This window comes from Dreissena polymorpha, chromosome 7 (genome assembly GCF_020536995.1).
Source record: "Dreissena polymorpha isolate Duluth1 chromosome 7, UMN_Dpol_1.0, whole genome shotgun sequence".
Classification (NCBI taxonomy): domain Eukaryota; kingdom Metazoa; phylum Mollusca; class Bivalvia; order Myida; family Dreissenidae; genus Dreissena; species Dreissena polymorpha.
The window spans coordinates 91,403,547-91,421,074 of NC_068361.1; the positions used below are offsets into that span (position 1 = coordinate 91,403,547).

General features: G+C 32.8%; 2 protein-coding genes across 2 annotated transcripts in view; one reads left to right on the top strand and one right to left on the bottom strand.

Moving 5' to 3' along the window:
* Positions 1–17,528, bottom strand: part of LOC127838617 (uncharacterized) — a 414,202-nt gene that overhangs the window by 121,100 nt on the left and 275,574 nt on the right. The window lies entirely within an intron of this gene.
* LOC127838616 (uncharacterized) lies at positions 1,532–10,588 on the top strand. The gene is made up of 10 exons (XM_052366471.1): positions 1,532–2,601; positions 2,711–2,869; positions 6,205–6,429; positions 6,619–6,724; positions 6,969–7,034; positions 7,319–7,486; positions 8,538–8,762; positions 9,111–9,173; positions 9,784–9,903; positions 10,478–10,588. The coding sequence occupies exons 1-10, from the start codon at positions 2,068–2,070 to the stop codon at positions 10,537–10,539; spliced, it is 1,728 nt and encodes a 575-aa protein (XP_052222431.1). The 5' UTR covers positions 1,532–2,067; the 3' UTR covers positions 10,540–10,588.

The following is a 17,528-nucleotide window of genomic DNA, read 5'->3' on the forward strand; positions in this document are numbered from 1 at the left end:
AATTACAATTAACAATACATTCTTTCTTACTTTGCAGTCATCTTTAAGATCTTTCAGTTCTCTCCAGATGTAGCCATGTTTTCTTCCCCGAAGACTGTGACATTCCCTTGGCTGATGAAGTTCTATTGTCTAACCTTTTAATATATTCCAAACAATAGTGTAGAATAGGCAGAAATTAACATATATGAGGCATACACAATAATTCATCAACAGAAAAAAATACCACTTACTAGTACCTATCCGAGTACTACTCAAGTTTTGGAAAAACAAATATTAGCACCTCTTATTAAATACAAAAGACAGTGTAGGTTTCATGTAAGGGTTTCAAATATCCACGCACACTACTTTTGCATGTATTCAAACGGATTTTAGTAAATATATGTGATGAATAACATCAATGACATTGCAGACAAATTTCCTTGTGATGATGTTTGAGAAAATGTTTTATCAATTAAAATCTATAAACATAGCATGTATTTATGAAACGAACAATGAATAAACATGTTAAATACTTACCATATTAGATGTACATGGAAATGAAAACTGTGAAAATGACAAAACAAGTTTGACATTGGTGTCTGCTAACTTTTATGTGTATGGTAAATTTATATCAAAGGGGAGTAACTCAACAAATGTTTAGTATCTAAAATCAAATAATTCTTCATATTATTATAGTTGTCATAGCTTTCAGAGTTTACAGTTGACTCAGTTCATAAAAATGGTATATAATTTCATTTAAATGGATAACATATTACTGGTATAAAATCATAATTTAAGTTTTAAGCTATGAATTAACACAATGTATCAAATGAAAGTACAGTAACAAATTACTTCATCAATTAAAATATTATTTAATGATATCTGGATCGTATTCTTGACCATAAAGTGTTTTTTTTCATTTGTTTTAAAGGATATAAATACACTTATTAAATTTACCTGATTTTAAGTACATTTTAATCAAATACTTGATAGTTATACATAAAGATATTAGACTTTGTCCCCAAAATTGGAAAAATTTTTGCTGATTTTCAGTAAAATATGCATAAAATGCATTCCATTACATGGTAATAGGTAAATAAAGCATTTAAGATACACACCCCTTTCATTTAATGTTGATTTAGAAGGAGGATAGCAATTTTCCCCACATAAAATGAAAGTTGTAATGTATACAATGAGTAGGACACTTTTGGCAGCCATCTTGGACGCAATCTTGGAGTTTGAAGCCCTCCAGCACTTTTCGAACAAATAAAATCTCATACCATACTCTACAGACCCAGACGAACATTTCTGTATATAAAACTCTTTGTTTATGATCAGTGGCCAGTTACTCCCCTAAATAAGCGACTTATGTGTGCCTGTTTGCAGCACTAAGAGGTGAATGTAATGTGACCGTCGTGCAAGAGATATATATCGCTATTGTAAATCTTTACAATACAATGAGCGACTTGTAATGTGAGATAAAATCCATACTCGTTATATTCAAGCTAGATATTTATACACGAGGCAAATATTTATCTCTCAGCCGCGACTGAATGTCTACGTGGAATAGAATAGTTTAAATGCACGCTATAACTTCCGTGTCAGGTTTGTTCAAACAACCTTAAGACAAGCTTATTTTTCGCAAATTAAGATAAGACGGTGTAATTATTTCACATCGTTTATAAATCTCATAACAAAACATAAAATATTGTTTGAACAAAGAGGACAATACTCTGATAAATGTTTTGAAAGTTATTTGAAGTTATGCCATTCGTGACATAAAATGGGGATTATACAAAATTCTCGTGGACGAAAAAAAGTGGGAGCGTCACTGGAAATATTACGTGTAACAACTTATTGTTGTCACGTGTCGTTAACATGGCATTAAAAAGAGTATCGTGTTTTTCGTTTCAACGGAGTTTTTGAATTGTTTTAGCGTTTTTAACGGTGCTAACGTTGTTATTCTTTTCTTAAATTAAAAATATGACAACTATGACTGTGAACTAAATTTGATAGATTGTAAGAGGTAACAATTGAAATATCGATCAGATATAGAACTCAAACTTATTAACTACTTACACCCAACAAATGTCTACAAACAAGGATATGGGATTTCATAACTGGGTAAAGGCCTGTTTGGCTATCAAATGTGTAAGGGATGTGATTATTCCACTAGTTCAAAAATACTGCAAGGAACATTATTCAAATAACACTGATCACGTTCTTAAAGTATGCGGGCTTACCATATATTCATGTAACCAGTGTGACGTAACAGAAATAGAGCCTTACCACAAACGTTCACGCACAAAATGTGGATACAAAAAATGTGCTTGCACGGTGAAGAACATGAACATGAAGCCTTGTACGGAAAACCTTGCATGTGGAGTGATATATGACCAAATCAAGGCTGCTCATACGTACAATGATCCAAGTTGGTCAAACACAAATTGTAACAAGTGGTCAAGCAGTGCATGGGAACAGATGAAATGCTACATCTCTACCCCCGGCTATAAAGAGAAAGCGGATATTTCGTGTTCTGATTTGACAGCTCTAATTCAGATTTGTCTAAACTACATACCTTTAAGGACATTGTTCAACCAGAATATAATCGACCTTGATGAGGTACGTGTTACTTTTTCAATGTATCAATGTATGTTGTAGTAATTGTACTTCCTATATTGCTTTCAATCATTCTATAGTTTGGCAAAAAAAATGTAATAATCCATTTCAGGTGCGGAGGTGCAGAAATGACATCTATCATTCAAGCACAATGGAACTGGCAAACGATCAGCTGAAACATTTCTTGTCTACCATGAAAACATTTTTGATGTTAAGTTTCTTTCAAGACTACAAAGATGAAGTCGACTGCCAGTTGGATAAACTGTCTAAGGTATTCTTGATCAATACAATATAAAATTCTACTGCAACGTCATGAAATCATTAAAATTGTTGTAATATTGCAAGTAATATTCTATCCCAATAGTAGTATACCTATTTTTTATATGATTGAAATATGTTTTAGACAATACTTATACTGATTTATATTTTCTTTAATAGGCAAAGCTAACGTGATAACTTAATAGCTTGATATTCATACCCGAATCAATTAGCATGCAAACCAACCCACACAAGTGATTTAAGAGCTTAATAGGTAGTTTCAACAAACTATACTTTACTGTTATAAAATTTGATTCACGTTATTGGTAAATTTCAATTATTGTCTACATAATTGCAAGCAATAGAGATCTTATGTACATGTAATATGAAAATGTTTAAATCAACAAGCAAAATACGCAAACTATTATTTGACGCAATTATTGATTACATATTTCTTAAATTCCCGACTATACGTGTACGTTGAGTGATTGACTCTGCGCAAGAATCTTCCACGTGACAATTGCGATGTAAATTAGCAAAAAGTAAGTATAGTAGGTATTGACTATTGGGTAATAGTTACACAAGAATACATGCACAAGAGTTGTTGACGAAATCCAGTAAAATGTATTTTCTACGGACGTACTGTGAAGGTAATGAACGTCTTTAAAAACGCATTACCAATAGCAAATAGCAAATAGCCTAGGAAAAATGAGTCAATATTATTTCATTTAAACAACTTTTACAACTTGTGCTTCCTATCGCAATGATCTTGTCCTTTGCCAAAGTTCCAATTTCAAAGCTGCCACATGTTTGAAGAATAACAACAAATGAAAGTAAAATTGTATCCATGATGACTAGATATTATTTTATGGAGCAGTATGCGTTATTAACGTTGAACACTTTTAAAGGTGCAAATCCTGTTTAAAACACATCAACGAGTTCTTATAATTCAATTCCAAAAGCTCTAAGAAGTTCTACAGCTTCTTTTAAGTCTTCGCATGTTTTTCTGGAATTGACACATAGGCGAACACACATTTTACATATAAATAAACCCCTAAGTTAAGCAATGGTTTGACAGTATTGCGCCTATACAGCCGCCTCCTAACGTTCAGGTAGCAAAACCCCTGTTCAATCAACAATTGTCCTTTATCTGTACATCTGTTATCTTTCAAAACGAATTCAAATATCCATTTATCAGAGCTTTATTACGATTCGCCTTTATTTGGTGTTTAAAGGGGTATGAAAGGAGGGCATTAGTGATTGTCAAACTGATCATTTTACTTTAGCTAAAGAGATTATATTATCCTTGCTCGTTGCGAGGATGGTTTTCATATTTATAACGTTAAGTACATACACGAAGTTGTTTTCCTGCATAAACGTGGAACAAACTAGAGTAACTTAAATATAAAGATGTATGGTTTGACAACCTCGGACTGCTTTCAGGGATTTAAAGACAGAAATCTGAAAGCATATTCTTTGCTGCTTTTCAATTTACCAGATTTACGGAAACAACATGCACAATCTTAAACTGTCGCAAGTGTTCATTCAAGTGTTAACGATTGAGTATGTAACTTGACTTTTAAGATAGTTTTGAAGCAATACCCTAGCTGCACCAACGACGACCAAAACACGGATGTTGAAGGTGGAGGGTTGGGCGTAGAGCTTGCAAACGAATAATGTAAAAGAGCGGCTAGCAACAGGAACACAAAAATGCATATCAACAGCAGTTGTGGTTTTTGGAGAAGATGGTCCTCCAGCTGGAAGGTGTATGACGCCGGGCAGTTACAGCCAGAATCAACTGGAAGCCGTCATGCCGAAGGTCATTGTCTTCACCATGACCACCAACACCATCTGTCCAGTAAATGTCAACGACCGGAAAGACAGCGCAAGTGGTTGCAGAGATAAGACAATTCAGCCTGACCATCCTGTTAATAAAGATGGACTGTGTAAACAAGAGCAGCAAAATCAAAGGTACTAGAAGAGTAAACAGAAGTAAATACGAACGTCAAGTGAAGCATAATAGCAGATAAGCAGAGCCTTCAGAGCAGAAGCAGCCTACCAGAACAGCATCATAAAGATAAAATTGCCGTCATGCAATTTAAGAACGGCAAGTTTGCATGGCCAGACAGAATAACATTAGAAGCGTTGAAGACTGACGTCTGTACCACTCTTTAACCTCTCGTCATGAATAATAGTAAGAAATACAAACATAGTGCAAGAAGGGTTAACTCATCAATTTTCTAACAAAAAGAGACCTTCATTGCTGTTCTTACTGCCGAGTGATAACTCTGCTCTCCACCTAAGGAACCGAATGAAAGACACTGCTTACCCGCTTCTCTCTAAAAAACAAGCCGGTTTTCGAAAGGCGAAATCGTGTACGGATCAGATAGCAACCAATGGGGAAGCTTTCCCAAACGGGACACAAGTCAAAGATGAAATAATATTATGAAGCAATGCACTTCTTTAACCAGCTATCTGGAAAACACAACTTTGAATAAAAACGTTAATGCCATTAATACCAGTGTCGATTATGAATCTAATCATATGTTTCTGGCTTTCAATTATAACTGAGTAATATTGAAACACATTAAAAGAAGTGTGTCATTTTTATGTGTGAACAATTTGATTTTGTCGGCTGATAAGTTCATAAAGTTAGATTAAGGTACCTACATAATAATAACAATTGTTTCGCACTTTTTCATCAGTGCAAAAAATGCAAACTACTTAATAACATAAATTAGTTACGGCGGGATAACATGACGATATTACATTTCAAGAAACCTTAAGTAATTTGTTACAGAAACTAATGGTGTTATTTTGCAGAAAATAGTGATGTGTAGAAAAAGCTGAATGGCCGGAGTTATGGGCATACTAGTATTTTATCGATTGCATTATTCCTGGTTACTTCATTTTTCGACATTGTTATGAGTAGTGAATGTACGCATTTGTTGATAATGCGTTTGTTTTGAAAATTCTACGTTAGCTAGATTTCCGTTATTAATATGTCAATGCTTTTTCTTATTTACGCTCGGTGGAAAAGCACCGATGAACCAGATAATGATCATTTACTATTTAAGTCTGTAACAACAAAGAAATACAATAATTTGTTAATTCCGTGCCTATAACACATTCAATTGCCGAATGTACGACCTGTTCATACAATAAATAAAGAGAATATCAGGCTATAATTTATAACAAATGCGCTTTTTGTGCTATTATTTGTGCGTGTAACGTCATTCGTCAGCTCTAGTGTTATTGCAATTCACGCCTTTTCGTTGAATTTGTAAGTGTGCCTCAACTTGTTTGTATTTAAAGAAGAATAGTAAAACGACAGTGCGTTTATTTCAGTTGGAAAACGACGAGTTTGAAGTATCCATAGAAAATGAAATAGCTGCAAGAAAAGATGCTTTGGACGGAATGCAGGAATTGATAGCGGATATTCAAGGAAATTATTCACAAATGAAGGACCAACTGGAAGAAATAAATAAACGCACCGCAGACCAGTGTTCAGACAATCGAGAAATAAAACAGCATTTGTCTGCGCAAACAAAAAATATAGAATTGATTCATGAGGTACGAGTTGTTGTGATTCATCCGTTCGTCATAACAGTAGAAGTAGTATTACTTCTGGTTAAATTAATATTTGTTTCTATCGATGCATTTGGCGTAGTTGCTAATGCCACTTACAATAATGATAACGAACATGATGATGATGAAAATGTTTAAGTCAAAATTACTTAATAACATTAATTATCGATTCAGACGCAAGAATCGATGAGTGAGTCGATGTCTCATTTGCAAACAAATATTAGGGAATCCAGCGAAAAGACGGATAAAATACTAGCAAGTAATGGCTTAATACTAGCAAGTAAGTTAGATGCCTTTCACGCAACTTATGTTAAAACTTTAGTTTCCATGTATACTGTTAACATAATTCACTTCTTCAAATGTGTAGTCATGTTCTCAGTGTGTAGTTTTTAGAATGTGTCAAAAGTACCCTGTCATGCCTAAAAGCGCTATGAATTCACGGAAATGCATATAATTCAGCGAATTTATTTAGTGTTCAATACAAGTTTAAGTTTGTATTGCAAATGTGTTTATTTTTGTTACAGGAATGGAACAGTTATATGAATTATTGACAAAGCAAAATCCTGACTTGAAAGAAACTCTGCAAACAGGTAATATAAAAGTTCAGAGATGCACACACACTTTCATAACACTACAAAGAGAACATTTTCAAGGATTAGCACAACAGTACAATACGTTATTCATTTTTATTTCATTTATAACGTTACCTGATCTCGTAGCGTTAAGCACACTCTACTTACAACAAAACATTCGAAATAATTCAGAAGCAGCATATGATTTAGACGGAAAATAAACAACACATATCGTTATTCGCGAGAAGTATAACGTTGAAAGTACAAACAGTATACTTAAATGTTATGCTAATGTATTCCAGATATCGTCACAAAGATAAATGTTAAGCCTACCAATGCAGAAGCAGGGGACACTGTTTCAGAAGAAATGTGCACAGCTGGAATTGAGATAATAAACAGTTTCAACGGAGATTCAGCCGATGATCCCCTTAAACACGGTTTAAAAGATGTCGTGGGAAAGCTTCAGGAAGGTTGTGATTGTTTATTTAAAATAGTACTGATACAATATGAACTTCATCTTTAGCGATTACATGTACATTTAATCCGGGATGTTAGAATATTTATGTTTTAACTAAATGAGTACGCACAGAAACATACGCGGTCAAGACAGCGACGATATTCGTTCGCGGACACTCAAATTGTGCAGTCCGTCATTAAAATTGAACTACAATATAGCGAAAATCAATGTAAAATTATGCGACAAGAAACAAAACCCTTTGAGATAAATATACGCTCAACTTGTTGTTTCTAGGATTCCACAATAATTTGACAAATCTATTTCGGTCAATGGCAAGATCAAAATAAGTTTGATTCATATTGCTCGATATTAAAATTCCATATTTTACAAAATATGACATACTCTAGGTTTTGTAAATAGCAATTTTATGTTTTTAGAAAAAATGGTGAAATATAATCACCTCGTAAATAAGAAATAATACATGGATGGAATCACGGACTTAATACCAGACGGACAAACTGGGCAATCTTTGAGTTTATCTCGAGTCTAGATACAGGGAAACTATTGCATTTTTTCCATTCGTCAGGGTGCATAAGCATACAGTATGTAATAATGTGGTGTATAGACGTATGGTAGCCAGAACTAGATGTTTATTCCATATCTTTATACAATAACGAATATGGTAAATGGCGGCGAAAAAGTAACATGTACAATTAAAACGATTTTACAAACTGAATACAACTTTTTAATATATGCACTACCAATCATGTAATTTCATAATACAAGGCAACATGAAAACTCTAGTAGATAAAACTGAATTGATGCAATAGAACATAATTTGCACAAATAGTAATAAACAATATAAAAACAGGGTAAAATATACAATGATCTGTTCTACATGAAAAATGAACTTATTTTCAAATGGAAGATAATTGTATGCATAGATATTATTTAATTGAAAACAATCCTTCTTACTAAGCATTCTTTGTGTGCATGGTTTCTTGTAGGAGAAGCAAATAATATTGTATTTTCAGCCTAATAATATACGTTTTGTTATTTTGTAGGCAACAACAAAGTTACTGGCTTTAAACAAAAATGCTTGGAAATTTACGTTTCGTCTCCAACAATAAAAAGTTGGGTGACATTGAACAAGGCATTTTTTGATGGTACCATAGAAAAAGCTTTCCTACCGTTGCAAACATACCTGAGAACACGTCATGGGTGTAGTAATCTTACCTTAACTATTGAATTAGATCAAGAATGCTTCAACAAATGTGCTAACACTATCAGTAAGTGGTATTTCATTGTATAATTAATAGCATATAAACATGTTATATAACATTAACCTTCGTTTCCATAATTAATTTGTCATATTTGTCATATTTTTTATCTAGTTCAAATACGGATAACTATGACATACCTTTAATATTAAAAGACGGTTACACAATACCAATATGTTGGTTACATATTGATATTTAACTAAATACTTGGAGTTATGTGTACAATATATTTATTTATTTTTTTCCAAATATATATATATCCCATCATAAAACTGAATTATGCTTGAATTGAGCAGTATGATTCAACGACATGGCTTGCACGTTAAACTCATATTAAAGTCATGTTTTATGTTTCAGTTAGCACCCTCAATCGAATGTTTAACAATCAACAAACTGAGGTTCACCCAAACAAAGTCATGGGTAAGTTGACTACGGTATACACACACACAAACACACATATATATATATATATATATATATATATAAATATAAATAAATATATATATTTATATTTATATATATATATATTTATATATATATATTAGTCGCGTTCTGAGAAAACGAGGCTTAATGCATGTGCGTAAAGTGTCGTCCCAGATAAGCTTTTACAGACCGCACAGGCTAATCATGGACGACACTTTCTGCCTTAATTGGATACTTGCTAAGAAGAGACTTCATTTAAACGAAAAAAGTCATAGAAGCGGGAAGTGTCGTCCCTGATTAGCCTATGCGGATTGCACAGGCTAATCTGGGACGACACTGTACGCACATGCATTATGACCAGTTTTGTTATATATATATATATATATATATATATATATATATATATATATATATATATATATATATATATATATATATATATATATATATATATATAACATGTTTGTTTCTAAAAATTCTTTATCAATTGAGTAATCTATTTTTAATATTTGGATACAACGTAAATTCCCTGATCTGTTGCTTTTATTTATGCGTACTTAATTTAAAAAGGATGGGTGCGCTACATAAATTATAATGTTATTTCCAGAGAATGAACGAAAAGAGGAGACGCATAAAACAGCACAAGCAGGTGACTGCAGCGAAGTCATATATGATACAGTCACAAAAACACCTGTAGTTAACATGGAAGTAACTACTCTGTGCGACGGTAGGTATAAATAGATATCAATAACTTTGAAATGTTGTCGATTAATAACGTTTTAATTTACCTTAAATATAAAATGTTTAAAATAATTTCCGTCATCTTGTTAGTGTTTCAAAAGGGAGTTATAACAAGTATGAAATGATATTTTTTACAAAAATATGTTCTTTGTTAATTAATGAACTTTAACACTTAACACATTTGTATTGTCTTCTTAATACCTGTATCTGTATTGTACGTGTTTGATGCGATTTTTGTATGTTGTCCACATAAAAGCAAGTGAGTTCCAATTTCATCAATTCTACGTTAATGTTTTTTATACAACAAACTATCCATTTATTGGAAAGGCGACATTGTTTTACATACATGGCAAATATAAAGTCCAATGAAATAGGTTTAGAATGTATACGTCAAGTTTTAATTTTACAATCACAATAAGTTGTTTTCATATGTTCGAAAGACTTATCATGTATTTGAATTGGGTTGTTTCCTGATTTATTGGTACTTATTAAAGTGCATTTTTTATTCTGTATATTTTGCCTGAAATATGAATGTGTTCACCCTGTGTTTTATTTTACAGAAATGCAAGCAATTGTGAAAAAGCCCCTTATTGCAAGTTGCGAAGAGACAAGAGGTAAATAGCAAATGAACACTCGCGGAAAAAAAATGGAGAATATTAGGTTAGTGTCCCTTCATACATGATTTTATCTGATGGTTTTAAGAAAGGTTTATATGGCGTGGTCTGTTGATACGTGTAAGCCTTTCACCGATGAATCGGAGTAGTTCATACACAATGCCCCTTCCCTTATATTCTACTTAACCTACTTGTTTAATTCATTTGTTGTGAAAACAATAACAATACTATGTCTTAGTCGTTAATATTAACAACCAACACATATTCAATCAAATGAATCCAACCTTGCGTAGCGAAACTGTTTGTGATATTTCCCGGTTACGTCACTCGAACTAGTCCTCAAGATATCTATACATAAGAAGGATATTAAAACAAAATAGAATATCGTTATTTTCCTCGATTAAAATTTAATGAAAATAACGTTTGTACATACTTCAGTAGAAGATACGCTATTTTATTTAAACTTAACTTCTAGTTTCACCAAAGCAAAAGACCAAACATTGATTTAATTTTCATTTTTTATATTGCCTTACGATAAGCATGATGCAGCATTAATTCGCGCTGGTCTTGTTTGTTTGAGCCTATAAAAACAGGTCCTCTTAAAATGTACTTTGACACAATTTTTTTATTACTGGCATAAACAGTCTTGCTTACTCTTGCTCTTCTTAATGTTTTGCATGGAATAAGATCAATACCTTCATTTTCGTCAAGTTTCGTTTTCTTCCATCGTGAGGTGAACATCGGCTCATGCCAAATACTCATACTTCGCAATTTTTCCTATAACGTTTAAAAACCGTAGGTTTAAGCAGGCATTCATAGTGGATAGACATTGTATGATCAACAAGCAAAGTAACGCCCTTGGCATAACAAAAATATCATTTTAATTTTCACGTCAATTACCTTCGAAAATTAAACAACAATTCACTGACACTGTTCTTAATAGCCAATTGTTAAATAAAAACAATTACTTCAAAAACATGCTTTAAGAGTACATTCTGCAGTTTTAAGAAATCGAAAATGCAATCTCATCGGTATTATTTTAATCATATATTCCACTACTGGTATATTCATATTATTGTATTTATCCATCCTTAACTCACAGAAACGTTATACTTCAATGCAGTCACGTCCCTAAATGCCCAAACATTCGCTTCATTGATTTGAATGATGTTATTAAGTGATTACGTCAGTTGGCAATCGCATGCAGTTTGGTAATTTTGTTTTGCTTTCAGTAATTTTCAGAAAATGTTTTATTGGATTGACGACTTTCAGCTGTAATTCGTATAAGATAAATTGATATTAAATGTATACTTGCAATGCGTTATATAATCAAAATGTACAACACATGAATGAGGATGCTGATTCATTTTAACGATTTAATCGTCTACAAGTCTTCACTGCATTTGACATTTAACCAAAATAGAAATCGCTATGTGCAGGAGTTTTATAAATGTCAGTAGGCATAACAAACTATTTTATCTGACACCAAGGATGTCCTTTAAAAAAGGTCCTAGACAAATGTCATATATCTACATGCTACAGTTGTTTTTCTTGCCTTTTTATATAAACATTGACTGAGCATGTATGATGACCTTACATTTTGGTTGACATACTCGTTTAATGTGTCACAACATATGTCATGTATGCATTCGTGTCTATGATACATAATGTAATATGATTTTTACACCACGTAAATATTACTTCAATTAAAGTGGAGTCATTTCATGGATTGATATTTGAAAAACAATATCAGTTTTCAATATTATGTATTTTCCAAAAGATTTCCGAAATAATTTTATTTTGGACACAGCATGATTGTAAAGCATTGATGGTATAAAAAAAACTACCGTGGGCTTCCTATTTCTAGCTGATTTGTTAACGTGTGTAATATAAGTAACAGGCATGCTATTTATTAGGCAGAATAAGTAAATGTGTAACATATAATATATAATATAAATAAGTCCACGCCAAAAGCCCATAAATGAGTAAGGTTTCTATATTTACAAAGTAAGTAACGTTAACGTGTAAAAACCTATATCATGAAAGGTATTGCCCAGTTTATGTGGGATAATATATTCCATGTTTCCTAAGCCCAGAAGACGCTTTACTTATTTAAAGCTTGATATCGTATTGACATATGTAACATTTCACATCTAATATCTTATTAATACACCTTTTTAGTTTAGTTAGCTAGTTCAAAACTTTGTAAAGCTTCATAATATAATACAAAACAATCATGTGGATATCAGAGAAGGACATAAAATTTCATGGATTAGAAGACACGAATAGAAACTTATGTTGAGTTCTGTTACATGCGAGAATAGAATAACTGGGGGGATGCAATATAAATCTGGTAGTTATGGATTGAAATAGGACGAATTTGTCGTTTCGTTCTTTTACGGCTTTGTTAATTTATTAAATAGCTTTATATGACAAGGTTGTGTTACCCCTTTAAGGAATAATCTCGATATATTTAACCGCGCTTAACACATTATAAAAGTAAATAAAAGCAAAAGAAAGACATTCGCATTCTCACACAAGGATGTTGAATCACGAGGTATCGATCCGAAACATTGTCTACATGTCATAGCGTTTTCTTGCTGCGAAGAAGCCTTAGACGCACTGAAACATGTAGGTGTATTTTTCCAAATTGGAGCCGATTATTTAGAGACAGAATATTGTTTTGAGCAAATAAGCACGGCATATTTATAAGGAAGGTACAGCGAATATTTCAGAGATCTGGGCACTCTAAAGAAATCGTGTGATGGGGTTTCTTCTGCACCAGAAGAGCAAAGAAAACTATCCATGATGTTTCTATGGTGTAACTCAATGTGCTACAACCCAGACTTAGACGAAAGCGATGCATGTGCGATTTCCGAGTGTCAATATTATAAAGAATATGCAGTTTTTTGCTGTGTATGTTTGTGTGTTTGCGTTCGAAGTCAGTTAATGTAGTTTCTTTATATGTAGGCGATGATAGATAATTCCATTATCGATTGTTGAGGGCACAAATGAAGACCAGTACAGCTGCGTTTTTGTGTAGATCTTTGAAATGCCATTATTGCTACGAAGCAATTGGGTAAGAATGCACGGGTATCCGGTTTGAATACGATTGGATGGATTAAGATTGTTTGTCATTTTGAACTTCAAGGGGTAGTAGCTTATGTTTGTCTTCTATCGGCTACAGATTCGCATTTTAGATTCGCCAGAAGACGGTCAAGTCATTTTGTAATCCCTGTAACGATCTTTTCAGCCTCGCTTACGTCAGCTTCAATTTCCTAAATACGCTCATAAGAGACACTGTACCATACGATCTCGCAATACTCCAAAGGGGTCGTAACTCTTAACTAGCTCGAGGTAATACATACTCTAAACAAAGGAGGTTGTCGCTTCTTTGCCATGGGTTGTCAACCAGTCAAGAGATACGCTTTGCATCATCTGAAAGGGTTAATCAAACCGTATATGGACCGAAGCCGTAGGCTGATGTCCATATACAGTTTTTGGCTGCCTGGCTGGTCACAATAATTCCATTGGGACCGAAGTGGAGTTTACTATTTCTTATATAACACCGAAGAGTGTCCATCTGTATCATTGTACAGTGTTGTACCGCCTTTCCGTACTTTTACTTTTCATGCAACTGAATGCGCAAACGATGACGTACTGGTTAGCGACATATTATTCGCCCGTACCTATTATTCGCCCACCCCCTTAAAGGGATCTTTTCACGTTTTGGTAAATTGACAAAATTGAAAAAAGTTGTTTCAGATTCGCAAATTTTCGTTTTAGTTATGATATTTGTGAGGAAACAGTAATACTGAACATTTACCATGCTCTAATATAGCCATTATACGCATCTTTTGACGATTTTAAAACCTAAAAAATATAAAGCGTTGCAACGCGAAACGATTGAATAATTTGGAGAGTTCTGTTTTTGTCGTTAAATTTTGTGAAACTACGAAGATTGCTGATATAAAGTATAAAATACGTCAAGAACGTGTACTCGGCGGAATAGCTCAGTTGGCTAAAGCGTTTATACTTCAGGACTCTGGCAGGACTCCAGGGGTCACTGGTTCGAAACCTGCTCCAGGCAATGTTCTTTTCCTTTTTTTAATTTTATTCTTGATTTTTTACTGGAGCTTTTACGATCTAATGTGTACATTTAACAATATAAAGCATTTAATGAATAAGTTAAAAAATGCCAAAATCTGTGAAAAGGCCCCTTTAAAACCACTCAATGTAACGCTTAATCACGAATTTCTTTGTAACATATTTACATACTCTTGCTTCGTTGAAGATAACAGCAGCAATTCGTTAAAATGCTTGTGTTTATAAAGACAAATGCGATGTTCACACATTTTGTCGCAATATAATGTGACCTTCTTGCAGGGGATATTAATAGCACGCGCATGCTCAGAAAAATCCCTTACTGAAACCCGACCTGTTAGCTTGGTATTTTCGTTTGCTACTGCAATTGAGCAGGTCTAAATTATTTGTCTGATAATCATTTAAGCCTATTTTAACAGAATATAATGTATATATCACGCACACATGATTTAAAACTGGACACCATTTGGTGTTTACATATTTATTAATTGCCTACCTTTAATAACCCCATATACGGCCCTCGTTCATACGCATGCGCTTATCAAAAATATTTTATTACATTCGCTTGTAGATTAAAAACCCAGAATGAATCAGAATTGTATTATTAAAATATTTTGTATTATTTCGAAGGTTATTAATTAACACCTGTAAATATCGTCCAAGAATTACTATTTCACCAGTACTTTGTACTTAATGAAACTTTTTTTCAGTTTGTTTGCACTAGTTTCGATGTGAATTTCGTAAACACATACTGTAAAGGCATCAATTATCGTTATGCAATAAAAGAGCAACTGAATTTAAAGAAAACATTGATTGTATTAGGTGGGCGAATAATTGGTACAGTTCCAAGCATTTTCTAGGTAAATATAGGTTTTTTTTTTAAAGTGACAGTTCTTGGTTACATCGGTAAGATTTTCATAAAAAAAGTAATACAAGAATTGATGTCAGTTGTTAAATATTATTTCTGCCAAGTTTCAGTAAAATCGATCTCTTAAAACACTTGTTAGGCGGTAAAAGGCTTCATTTCCGGGCGAAAATGGGTCGCTAACGGTATCGGGTCCGTTCGCCCTAGTTACACGTTCGCCCTGGGTCCGTTCGCCCTGGGTTCGTTCGCCCTATATTATCATGTGCATATCGGGGTATGAACAGTTGATTGTTCACACATATAAGCAAGTTTGAACCTTAAGTTTTCATTAATTAATATAGTAAGCAATTAGTGAAAATAACTGGCCTTTGTTACAAACACGCTTACAAGTTAAAGAGCGCCGTTTTGATTTTTCACACATGTAAGCAAGTATGTACCTTAGATTTCATCATTAATTAATATAATAAGCAATTAGGGAATATTACTGGCCTTTGTTACAAATACGCTTACAAGTTAAAGAGCGCCGTCTTTTATATTTCGGTAACACTTTTTTGTTTGATATGTTCGGAATAACCTAACTGTGAATTATCACAATATAAAAAATGGAGCTCAAATGTCTGGTTCTATTATTTCAAAAATGGATAATGTGTTGAGCATTTCGTGCAATTTGGAGGTACGACCAAGACAACATGCGATTACACGCGACGTTTGTGAACGGTGGCAGCATCGGCTATGTGGAACTGGTTAGTTTAATTTAATTTGTCAATTGCATATAATAAAAACATATCGTACGTACTTTTTCTATATATTTTTTAATGTTTCTTGAGGATTTCATTATTTCCATCTAATGTAACTGGTAACGGGATCTTCATTTACGTACGATAAATTATTTAGTTCTTAATAATTAATCATTCTGTCCATTACGGTCTTAGTGAATGTTGTCTCTATCGTATTTCATTTTCAATTAGCATTAAATGCTACCATTCTTCGACTTATGCGAATTAGCGTTCAGCGCCAATATCCTTTGATCCATAATAGATGTAATTAATTAAAGAAGCTTACGTTTGCGTTCTTGATTTGGTAAACAATTTAGATTGGAATTTGCTACTCGCTCTCTTAGCTTACTAAACTGTTTTATTATAGTACATCAATGTATTTTTCCACGTGTTAGAGTTTGTAGCTCACCAAGCACAAAAAGTATACCGATGTGGTTTTGTGAAAAATGGGCTTAATGCGTGATACGGACTGCGCAATTCCTTAAGTATTTCTAACAATATACAATAGTAATTCTAAACAATATGCAATAGTTATTTTAAACAATATGCACTAGTCATTTTAAACAATATGCAATAGTTAGTTTAAAAAATATGCAATAGTAATTATAAAATTTTGTTAATTGAAATTAAGTAAAACTTTATTAATTATGATTAATTAAAATTATTAAATAAGTTAAAATGGAAATTTAAATATTACAAATATGTACACAATATAAAGTGAGTGTAACTTCTTGCGTTGTTTATGGTTCTTTCATTCAGCAATATATAACCACCGTCTGTCGGATTATCTAAATTCTTGTATTCTTGTCGATCCCTGCATAGGCAAATAAATTTAAAATTCATATGAACATCATTATATCTCAATAAAAACATCATCGATATTCAATTTACTAAACTGATCAACTTCCAATAATTCTCGCGTGTATTGCGCGGTGTGAAGTAGCAACCGGCCTTTATTGATCGGTGTCGATTAATTAAGAGATTATAGAGATAACGATCTGTGTTAATTGATTGATTGAGTGTCGTATTTACCTAATATAGTTAATATTGAGAACAATTACTAAATCATATAGAAATTAGTTATGTAGACTATGATTATTAAGTTGAAACTATTATCCTAAAGAGTATACTTAATATTGATGCATGCATAAATCATGTTTATAAAACAGAACTGTAATTTTTTTTTTAGAAATTATCTTTAATATGATTATTAGCGTATGATTAAGAAAATAAACATAAATTATGTAAATAA

Bases quoted from the DNA above. Each gene is read 5' to 3' on its own strand.
- LOC127838616 (XM_052366471.1), top strand. From the start codon at position 2,068: ATGTCTACAAACAAGGATATGGGATTTCATAACTGGGTAAAGGCCTGT. The intron at 6,430-6,618 runs GTACGAGTTGTT...TTATCGATTCAG, and splicing joins ATATAGAATTGATTCATGAG to ACGCAAGAATCGATGAGTGA. The intron at 9,904-10,477 runs GTAGGTATAAAT...TTTATTTTACAG, and splicing joins AGTAACTACTCTGTGCGACG to AAATGCAAGCAATTGTGAAA.